General features: G+C 36.7%; 1 protein-coding gene across 2 annotated transcripts in view; it reads right to left on the bottom strand.

Moving 5' to 3' along the window:
- LOC124404020 (UNC93-like protein) overlaps nucleotides 1–12,441 on the bottom strand; it is a 54,669-nt gene that overhangs the window by 31,296 nt on the left and 10,932 nt on the right. For both annotated transcript variants that reach the window (XM_046877825.1, XM_046877824.1), the window contains exon 2: nucleotides 3,664–4,373. In XM_046877825.1, the coding sequence (XP_046733781.1) occupies nucleotides 3,664–4,357 (694 nt within the window). In that variant the 5' untranslated portion in view covers nucleotides 4,358–4,373. The remainder of the gene's footprint in view (nucleotides 1–3,663; nucleotides 4,374–12,441) is intronic.

The raw sequence follows: 12,441 nt of genomic DNA, 5'->3' as shown, positions 1-12,441 counted from the left end.
GAGACGCGAGACGTAGCTTTTATACATGTGTGTGTGTGTGTATATTCATGTATATATATAGATAGGTATACACAGGTAGACTGCATGTATACCACATAATTTCTCGCAAACTACTTTCACCCGTTTTCGACGATCCGTGCTAATCCCGCGTTATACAAGGTATTAACTTTATCGAACAACCGTTTTTGCTAACGGTTCAATGTACAGATATATGTACATACCTATGTATCTGTATGCGGCAGTTATATATAGATACGTATATATATATATATATGAAATGTTACACAGGCAGGCATGATCGCGTGCCATCGCGAAATGTCACCGAAGAGCCGATTTCTTTTACGATTCTAAAACGTACACATAAAGTTTGTAAATTGATGTAACAAACATGAAAGATACGTTAGTATAGAAAAAAAGTCGTATAATTGGAGAGAAAAAAAAAAATCCAAATATGGAATATTTCTTTACAATTTAAAAAATATTCACCCAATTTTTACAATCAAGGTAGAAGGAAGTATAATTTTCTTCAATTTTTCATTTGATAATCTGCATAACCTATTAAATATTCCTCACTTCGCTCTAAGATATTCCTGTTATTATATATACATGCATAGGCATACATTTATATGCACAGTAACTAACTTTTTAAGCAATATACACATTATTACATAGTTACATAAAATTTCGAAATTTATTCACAGTCGAAGGAACGTCATTTATTTTACCACATTCCTTTTTCAACTCCTTATTAACAAAATACATTGTATACATTACACAAAATAAACTTGTTTCGTTTACAAAAAAAAGTCGATTTTCTGATTCGATAATTATCAAAATTTTGTCATTGACATTTTGTTCTTTTATCATAACATTTTTACGTAACACATTAAGATGTACAAAAAGAATAAAAAAGAATCTCCGTCTCACTTCGCACGATACACGAGCATTTATTCTGAAGATATTCTACTTTTTTTCTCGTTACGCACTGCAAAGATAAGTAAGAAAGAAAATAAAATAACTTGACAAAGATAAAAAAAAAAGAATAAAATCAACAATGTTATTCAATGTACATACAATAAACAATAGGCATAATAACCAATTTAAAGAACACCGACGCGACGTAAGCCTGGCTCAAACGTCATCCGAGCGTCCGATCACGCATTGATCTTTCTACTGCAACAGGGATAGAACCTTGAATACGATCAGACGCGCAACGATTGATACTCGTGATCGAGCCACGCGCCATTTTTTATCACGATATTGTCCTCTTTCTCAGACTGGATTTTGATTAACATTCCCGTTCGATTTTTTACAACAATTTCGATTCACTCGCTACGGGAAATAAAATAAAAATTCATACTTGATATCGTGAACATTTGGTGTGCGAGACACAGTCGTCTAAGTTATCGTCTACATCTATGGCGATGAATCGACTTTTTCTACCGCAAAGATCACCAGGTAATTAAATTTTTTATAATATCAACTGTTAGTGTATAACATAATGTATAATAGAAGCGATACGTTACGCTAATTAGGGGGAATCTTAGCACGTGATAAACAGGTGAGACCGGAGCATAAAAATATAGCAAATAACGAACGATCGGCAAAAACGTTGTCGGTAGGTGCGATTATGGTTCGTTTTTTCATGAACCATGGAGGAGCTTGTTACTCGAAAGGATCGAGAACCGCGGCAATGGTGCCTAATTGCGACACTTATGGAGCCAATGAAAAATGCGAAAATACACATTTCGTGATATTCACCCATAAAACAAATCGCGATGAATGCAAAAAAAAAATGTTATTAACCGTTGCGTTTATCGAACAACTTAACGGATCAACAACCAGGTAATTTCTTCACGATGAGTTTTTGTAGTTTTCAAATTTTTAACGAATATTTGATCGACTGGTCAATTGTCTGGGAATTCAAATTAAAAATCGATAATTATGTCAGATGTGAACCTGAGTAAATTTTGCAGTTTGGCATCGAAAGATTACTCAATTTTTGAAGTATGTAATTTAATCCCCCTTCTCAGTTTTAAAAAAATGATCGATCGATACAGAAAATTTTTGATCAATATTCCTGCTTTGTTTCGCTTCAATTTGCAATACAAAGTTATCGATGTTACAATTTGAACATCGTTGAATCCTGAGAAGAAATAATTAGCTCGAAAGTTATTGTCAATATGAATGATGATATTTTTCTGGTATCCGTATATATAACGTTGCCTTCCGACTAATCTTATATTTTCATCAAATCCCTTGAATAAAAAACCGTACCTTGCAAAATCGCCTTGACATAATACAAAGCAAACGAAATGAAATTCACGCTAAGCTACACGTCGCGTCGATATAAAATACACAGCTTACTTTATTCCTTAGTTCACTTTCTCAATCGAACTTCAGACATCGCACGTTTAAGCACGTTGCTCAATATGGCAGTGAATAAAAGATGTGCAAACTTTCGACGGTTGAAAATTATCGGAGACTTTTTTTTTCTCTTATTGTTAATCTCACATTCAGCGCTCTACTATAATGACTGATTGCATGTAAAGGTGTAATATTAATTGAAAATGATTTTGTAAAAAAATAATCAAATCGATGCAATAAAAGTATAAATACATGTAGATATCCGTCAAATCGATTCAGCATTAATCGCGTCTATAACTTTGTCACGATATTGTTACGCAACAAAGATATCCAACGAAATTGTGCGGTGACTTTTAAAGTCGTATATATATTGACAACGCTCCACACACAATTCGCATACCAAATTTATCATCGGGAGTTGTGGTCACTTTTTACAAACTCGAATCACTATACGTTCATATTACATATCGTAAACTCGTGACTCGCTTCTACGATGGAAGCTTCGACTTTGCCGAGTGTATATTTGATCGAAGGAAACAGGTTGTAGACTGCTAAAAATTTCGCTTATAATTCCACACGTTCGGCGAAAAAATACTCAAGTGTTTTTTCTTCAGTTTAAAAATTCTAATCCGTACGCGGTTTGGGTGTAAATTTGAGCCGACTAATGCTGAAAATTCGTGAGGAAATTCAGCTTGCCTCAGGTAAACGAATTTTTCATACACGAACGACCGTGTCAAATCGATTTCTGCTCGTATCGAGTAACCAAACTTCATACGATTGTCTTCAGTATCGAATAATTGAATTTGTATCGAATTTTCGTTGAGAAAATACCTGAAAATCATTAACAGCTTTTCGAAACAAGCTCAAAGCATGATTTCCGGGAAAAGTTCATTTTTCGAAACAGTTAGTTTGTTTATCTGCGATAATCTCAGAAACTAGTGAACCAATATTGGTAAAATTTTACCAAAAGCTTCTATACTACCTCTAAAATGTTATAGTCTATAAGACCACTGTTACTAAAAGAGATTTTTTCATTTTTTACCGACGATCTCAAAGACTACTGGACCAATTTTCGTGTAATTTCGCCAAAACCTTGTCCACTATCTCTAATTGCCGCAGAGTACCTAAACCAAAGTCAGGTCATCAGCCCCCCATAATTTCCGTCATCCTAGAAGTGCAAAAACGCGAACGATCGGCGATTTCAAGAGCTCTTACTCGGAAGATAAGATAAAAAATCACGCTCTAAAGGTAAGGTAGGAAACCCTGCTCGGAGGGTAAAGTAGAAACTGAACTTACCCAAAGAGGAGATGAGGTTTCCCCAGAGTTCAGCGGTCTGCCAGGCAAGGAAGAAGAACCCGAAGAACCGTACGACGATGGCGTCAACGGGCTGGTCGGTGAGCTTGGCGTAAACACCGGCGACCTGGGTGAGGTAGGTGGCCTTGGCTGCCCACATGGGTGCTGCGCCGAGACCAAGAAGCACTCCAGCGGGTACAAGGGTGTAGAATTTTGGGTAGAACTGGGCGCCAATGTAAGGAACGTAGCAGAGCAAGGACAAGCAGAGGGTCCACTTGACGGTGAGCCTCTTGATGACGAATGTGGGCACGAATATACAGGAGAGAACAAGGGCTGCGTAAATGGCGGAAAGCGAGACCGTGCCGAGACCCTCGCTGGCGTTGATGGATGACTGGAGATTGGCGGTACCCTGGAAGGCGGTGAACTGGACCATGAAGGCGACCGATACGGCGCCGATGTTCTTCAGTATCCGCCATTTCTCACTTCGCGAAAGCTTGAACTTACGCGACTGAGAGTCGTCGTCTGGCGGCGCTATTTGAGGTGGCTTCGTCGGCTCGGGTGGTATTCCGTCGTTTCCATCCTCCTTAAAGCCCTCGTTTCTGTAACCACCGCCGCTAACCGACACCGTGTAAACCGCGTCGTCATCGACGCCATTTCCGCCTCCACTTCTTCCACCGTCGTTCTGCGATGCCACCATTATCCGTTTTCGCTACCTGAATCACAGAGGAGAACAATATCGTATTAGAATCTCATCTTTCACACATCTAGCTACACCTCTGATTGGTCGTATTTTACATCAATATTCGCATGCATGGTTCCAACGATTGGTACTTATAGGATTGTAGTTTAACCCTTCTAGTCAGACATTTTTCATCGCAATATTTTGCCGTGAATTTTGTTACTCGGGGGTTTCTGGGGTCGCTGATAACGAATCTAAGCTCAGATTTTGGTAATTTCTAAATCCAATATGGCGGATGTGAAATCAGAAAGACTATAAAAATTCGATGATTCTGTCTGAATCTTATTACCCGGGGTTTCTTGGAGTTATATACGAAGTAACGAAGATCATTGTATGTAGTATTGTTATAAAAATTGTATGAATAGCTGGAAGTGCTTTCAACGCGGCAGTTCAGGCCAATCTAACTTGTACAAATGGATTGCAATTGTACGTCGTCTACAGGTACGCAGTACCTAAATAAGCAAATATTAATTGTTGTCACGTTTTTTTTTTTATCATGAGCAATGAAATCGATGTATACGCGTAGGTATATTTGAATTTCTGTGCTGCTACGATGTCTAACAATAAGTCGGATCTGCCAATCCAAGAGTATAACAAGTCATACAAAGTAATGAGTTGAGATTCAAAAATACGTAGCAAATTAAACTCTTTCTCTCTCTCTCTCTCTCTGTGTAGTGCAAAAGACGAAAAAAAAAAAATCGCGAAAAAAAAGGTTTAAAAAAAAAAGCCACGCGTAGTTTTTACTCCGAACACTAACGACTTCCGGGGTGAATACCTAGAATGGTATTCGAGGATCAAGCGTCGGACGCACGTGTGTAATATAGTTGTGCGTACTTTGAGAGAGGCGGACCAAGTTTGGGAGGACGAAAAAAACCTACTTGACTCTCCTGAGAGTTTAAAAACGGTGCTGAACGTTTCGAAGCCTATAATATTGAGGTCTAGCAGCCATCTCGGCGTAGAACGATTGCGTCATACAACCGCGTAAAACACACAAATATCGCCAGAGGATCATATCACGATTTAATTAACCGGAGATGTTATAAGTCAAGAGTTATCGATTGAACTGAACTTGTTTGTACACCGTTTTTTGATAAAATCACGTGACAACAAAACACAGTTGGAGGTACATCGAAGAAAGAAATTACTTTGCCTTAACCGTATATTAAATATTGAGTTTGGTCTTTTTCCAGCGATTTCAACGGTATAGAATCGAATTTTTTCAATGTTCAATACGTTCTTTGTACTATTTGACGCGGCTTTAAGCAAGGCAAGAATTTTTAAACTCGAGCTTGGAGCAAAGAAACTAGAAAAATCACCCATAGCTAATTATTTTTTTGACGCTATAGATATTTCAAATTTTGAAAACTAGCACTTAAAGGATGATATTGTAAGAATTGATGATAGCATAGAAGAAAAATCGAACGGAAGGAATTTCGACGTTGAAAAAATAACCTCTCAATAAAACCATATATTACAAAAGAAGGACTAAAATTAGCGTAATAAACGCGACTTAAAATCGTACAAGATATAAAAATCTTTGCCATTACCACTGTTACAAGCTTCACAGGCATAATTAAGCGCCATCTCGTCATCTTTCAGATAGTAAAAGATGCTGTTTCACGGATTGGGGCAAGTATGTATGCTAATTCAGTGCCAAACATAGCCTTCGTCGAGATATATAAATTGTAAGTCGACTTTTGCGGTACCAAATACACAGAGACATACGGAATTCTCGCGTATATATATATAATCGCGACGTTCAACCTCTCGTCGACGTTGCCCCGGTTGAATAGCGGGTTTGCTTTAAGGTTTAAGAGGCTTACAGGCAGGGACTTGAACCTCAGTGGCACAGCCAAAGCCAACGGGCATTGAAAAGACTAGTTTTGCTTTCAGAGAACCCGTCTTGTACGGGATGGCACAAGTGACTGACGTATCTTGGTACATGTCGTCAGTTTACATATACATACCCACGACGTTTCATACCTGCCTTCATATTAGATGTACGTATCTATAGCCGCGTAAAATTACTACCCAAAAAATATTTATTCTTATATTTTTGCAACCTTCTAGTTACGGGAAATTTTTTTGTAACTCAACAGGACATTTTTTTTTTTTAGTAAAAATCGTTGGAATATTTAATTTTCTTATTTTTTAACTTCAAAACCGAATAACTGTAAGGTATCAAAGCGGATGTTTTCTAAATTACGTTTCTTTATTTTTCAACTACCATTCACCTTCGACTGTCAATAAATGAAATATTTTTTTTATCCAGTTGTATTTGTATCAAATTTTCGGTATGAATGAGAAACTTGTATGTAAAAAAAAAAAAAATTCAGCATCATCAATTATGTAAGCTTTCCTGTACATTTTTTATATTACTTTTTCTCTCTGCATCTCTACCACAACATCCGGTTATATGTAGAATATATATGAATACAGGCACAGGAATAACGTCAATCAATTTCCGGGAACTGAAATGATCGTTGCAGTATATATATGTATGTATGTATAGATTATATATTTACAAACTCTTGCATAAGAGTATTTTCTCTAAAATGAAAGCTTACAAGTTTGATATGTTAATTGGAAACTACGTCGTAGGTACCTATATACCGAGTACGGCGTCAATAGATCAAGGATTTTTATTTCTCTCGCTATCTATGATTGCGAGTAATAAAGCTAACGATGGTGACTCGAAAGATGAGAAGTAAATAAAACCAAGGTAAGAGAGGGAGAGAAAAAAATGGGCGAAAAAAATATACATATAAATTTATATTCATTGGTGCGAATATATTATCTGCGCACAAATTGCTACGTTAAATATATAGAATACAGATGAGGAGAGAGACTATTTCGACATTGTTCGTTAGAAAAAAAAGTAATGATTTTCATATTTCGCGATACTTCATCGCGTATTTTCTCGGGTAATTAATTGATCCTCAGTCAAGCGTATAATATGTAACCGCGGTGCAGTAATCAATCGATTTGGGATACTTGCTATGCCATTTATGTATTTTCGCTTTCGCGATTTCCACACTTTTTTGGAAAAAAAAAAAAAAAAAAAACCAAAAAGAGAAAAACATGAGCTTACCCCAACTGAAACCGTCAAAATTCAATGGCTGACTTTAAGTGTAATCGAATTCTCCATGTGAAAATTTCACTCTGCAGATAATCGTTGGGATTAAATTTTGAACCGATCGGCCAAACAATTCATTATCATTGCGCGTCGAATTATCGGATATTTACAGACATTGCACCGAGTTGTTTGAAATTCGAATACCGCATCGCCTGTCGTTGAAGTCTCGAGTGATGGTGATAATAATAATAAGAATAATAACAATAACAATGAAAACGATAACTAAGTGGATAGAATAATTTAATCCATTTAAAGCAACCGGTGAAAGCCGGTTCAAATCGGTTCGCACCGAAATCCCCGTTTCAATTAATCCTTGTAATATCAGCTTTCTGCGCTCAATGCTGCAGCACGCATCTTCATGTGCAGCACTAATTGCAGTCTGGTCCAAACTGGTTAGACTAATTTCGTCGCGCGTTGTTTGAAAAAGGAAGAAAAATAAACAAGACAAAGATGAAGAATTGGCAATCATCGCGTCGCCCATGCAGAGCACAATGAGAGATTTGAAACACGTCCAGATCGTGAATCGTGTGCGGTGTTAGAAATAGTAAATTTGCGGTTTGCGGTCCGCGGTTTGCGGTTTTGATAGGAGAAAAGATTAGAGAGAAAGAGAGAGAGAGAGAGAGAGAGAGCGAAGCATGGATGAATGGTTTTCGGGTCATATAATATATCTAAACGCGACCGCAATCAATTACAACCTGCAATTTCATTCTGCGGTTTTGATTGAAAGAATTTACAAACACGAATGATTTTATCAAATTTATACCCCCCTTCGTACTGTGCTATTTATACATATACATGTATGTATTATACATGACGCACATTCATGTAATTCGCGTACTTGACCTCAGACTTGCCGCCCTGTATTGTACCAGGTCAGTTATATTTACGGCGATAATTCATCCTCGTTTCTGTCCGAGACTGATCGTGAATTGCAGGCTGCAATGAAGTAGATTGTTCGTGCGATAAAACGTTTGGTTTTGGTGATTAATTTTCTTTATTTCGAATGAAAAATGAGGGTTCAGAAATATCGATGACGTTTTCGTCTGCCCTTGGATTTTTATCTTCCGTCATTTTTCTTTTTCATTCACTCTTTCACAATTAGTGATGTAATCACTGTAATGACGCGGTTAAGATACCGGGAATTTTTACCGAGGGGCAATTATCGTCGAAAATCCACGAGGAGAATAAAACGGAAGAAATCTTGTGAAACTTGATGAGCCGTAATAATCAGAAATCATTTTTTTCTCTTCTTGATCTTTATATAATAATTGTCATAAATATTTCCACGATATTCGACGCATCTTCGAAGGTTATACCTTGCAATACTATATTTCATACATATTGCATCAAGGTGGTTCATTTTCATTATGAAAATGATTGGGAAATATTTCTGACTCAATCGCCAGCGGCGAAAACAATTTACTCATACTGACAGCCCTTGTGAATTAAATTTCAGCAGAAATTATTCTTTTCTGTTCTTATGGATTATCAATGCAACTGTATATTTCATAGCTCTTTACCGTTGCTGGTTCTACTTTGGAACGTAAGTTAGTTCGAGTCATAATCGTCACATCCGAGGATGAAACGATAACTGAACATTTCTTGCCATCATTTTCTTTGATATGATATCGAAACTGACAGACAAATAAGAGCCAAAAAAATGTTAGAGCCGAAATAAAATCGCAAGCGTGTCAACGGCGCAGCGGCCATGTTGAAATGTAAAGTGGTTCTCATTTTCGAGACAAGTTTTATACGAGATGAAATTTTTTCAACGGTATTATCTACACTGTAGAAATAGAAATTAAAACATTGAGACGTGTAAATATTTATACATATTAATAACATAATTCTCCAAAATACGTTAAACATTTCAAAACTCTTGAATGTAAGACCGAAAACGTCGTGATAAATCAAACGAGGAAAGAAAAATCAACACTTAAAAATAAAAAACGGTCAAGAAAAACAGGAAATAGAAATTCCAACCCAACTTGGAATGCTTGAATCGCTAGCCTAGCGTTAACAAATTAATCAGCACTAGCATAGTCCCACTAATTATTCAGACTTCAACATTTTGTACAAATTCTCTCACTCATAAGCTCAAAATAGCATTTTATATTTACCCAAAAATGTACGTGCGTAGGTAGCTGATGAATATATTTCTTATACAGGTTACGAATATATTCCGGTTTTGATAGCGGCTTCATTTAAATATTCATTTGATTCTAACTATTTCATCTTCGCAATTCTCTGTGAAATATTCAGGTTGTATACAGGTATATATATATTTATAATAGAACGCGTTCTATCGCTTGTAATACATTATCATCTAAAATTTTCAAGGAACATTTTTTCCGCCGTCATAATTATATCAACGTGCTACTGTTTTTACAATTCCCCTAGTTACACGTCTTACTTGTCGTTATTATATAACGTATAATACCGCTGCAACGAGCACTTTATCCATGTTTACTCGTTTACTCACATATCAGCGTTTAACGGACATGATGCGAATAACTTGAATAAATCTTCTTACAATACCTGTTATGTATACCTATATACCGGTAAATACGTACTATCTTATATATGTAACGTATGCTCGAGTAAGACGCAAGATTCCGTTATATGTCCGGGATTACAGTGAACGAATCAGATCAAATGAAAAGATATGTATACCACACATGTATACATATATATTACATTATGGATATGGAACACTTTATATTGTAATGTGACGGTCAGGCGTATACCTTCACTTATAACACGTAGGTACTTCACTATGGGAACAGTTAATTAATGCGTTCATTTTCACGGATCATATGCGATATAAAATGCAGGTGTAACTGTGTTAAGGAGACACGATATGATCACGTCGCGCGTTACCATTCAACCTAGATAAAATAGTTAATTCTTCATTTCTTTTAGTAGACTAATTGTAAGATGAATCAATTCACGCGGAAATCAGCATCCCCTGAAGTTGGGTAGAATTGTGAATACATCTTATGATGCAGATGTTGAATATCAAGTGATTCGAACGCCTGGATGAGCGATGCCTGCTTAAGTATATGATAAGTCTGTATAGTATAGTATAGTTACGCGGATATTATAGACATATATATTTATTTATCAGAAAAGCCGTCTGGCTACTTGCGTAAATGCGATAAAAGTGAGTGAGAGAGAGATAACAGAGGCGTGTAACATAATCGAGTTGGGGAATGTCCGAGTTTGACGGGGAGTAAATTGCCTCGTCCCAAATGCATAATTTCCACACTGAGTAGCGATAGCTGTTGCATCTGTAATGCAGATGCTGTATAGCATACTTTGATATATGCGTATAACGTGCAATGAACTAAATAAAGACAAGACGTATGCATGATACCTATAAAGGAACATTGAAATATCCGCAAGAAGTGTACCTATATTATAGAATATTACACCCATAGGTACAGAACTAAAGTAGATTTTACTATTATCGAGAAAAATTATACGTATAAAAACATGAGACGGTGTAATTATTTTTGTACGATTCATTGCGATAAAAAGAACGAGATTCGTGCAGACACAATAACGCAATTAACTGTAATAACTTAATAATAGAGGCGTGGTTTTCTTGAAATTGTGATTCTGTTCTGCTATTATTTTTACAGTTACATATCACTTTTATATGTAATAACAAGCGTCGAAGATGTATGTACGCTCTTTTGGCATTTGCAGTAACGCTGTATAATTACACAAAAAAAAAAAAAAAATTAATAAATAAACTTTGAGTAAAGTTAGCGCATAATGATTCGTAAATTTACTCTTCTAAGAGGTTAAATTTACAAATCTTTGCACGCTTACCTTTTCGGCAAACAATTTTTCGCACACAAATTACCTTAGATGAAAAAACTTCTATACACGAGGATGATGATGGTGAAGTATTTTTGGCCGAACAGCTGCGCGAGTCATACCTACATTGCATATAGATGTGTTGATTACACATCAGGTATTTGCAAAATAAACGCGTGGAATCAAACACAACTTGTATATCAGAGGTTAAACTCTTCCGCGACGACTCAAGCTATGTACATACCTTGTCTTCTGCGAAGGTATAATACGTGACGAATTGATGATTGGAGAACCGATATTTGGCCATCGACATCGAAAAACCTACGTGAATGTACACGTTTATGTACCACACATACGTGTAATCGGCTATAATTGTAATAGCATATAGAATGGCCCGACCTCCACCTACGACCACATCGACTAGGCATTCAGGATCGTATAAATACTCAGGACATTGCCTCGCGAGTCCGTGACAATGATCGGTAACTGGCTGGAGTAATTAACGCGATGCTAAAGGAGTGCTGGAAAGTTGCACAAAAGTACCAACGATGCCCATACCATACGTAAGGCTGTAAACGCTTCAAGGAAGATGAAGTATTAACTATGTTCAAAGTTCAAGCTACCAATTACAAGCTTACAAGTGCAGATTAGCTCGAAAAACAGTAGGTGTAATGATATTTCTCTACTTACAAAGATAAGCAAAGTGATGAAGTAGCTGGAAAAACTATCGACAGTAATTTTAACCTTCACGGAATCGTGGAAAGGTACAATAAATTGAAGTATCCGTACCTACTTGCACGTATGGTTGATCAGTACAGCTAAGTGCATATTTCGGCCACTCAGTTGCTATCATAGGCACACTTAACTAGCTATAAGCCACGACATAGGTAGACCAAGTACTAGACATTCTTCTATCGATTGTTGGAAACACTTAGCTTATCGTGTAGGTGTTACCTACGTGTAATCTAGGAGTTAGGTGGCAAGCATTCCTATTTTACACTTCATCGGTCACTTTTCAGCAGGAAGTAATATCGAGCACTAAATACAGTCAGGATACTTACTGCAATCTCAACCTTAGGAC

Source organism: Diprion similis, chromosome 3 (genome assembly GCF_021155765.1).
Source record: "Diprion similis isolate iyDipSimi1 chromosome 3, iyDipSimi1.1, whole genome shotgun sequence".
NCBI classification, from domain to species: domain Eukaryota; kingdom Metazoa; phylum Arthropoda; class Insecta; order Hymenoptera; family Diprionidae; genus Diprion; species Diprion similis.
This window is presented reverse-complemented; position numbering and strand designations above follow the sequence as displayed.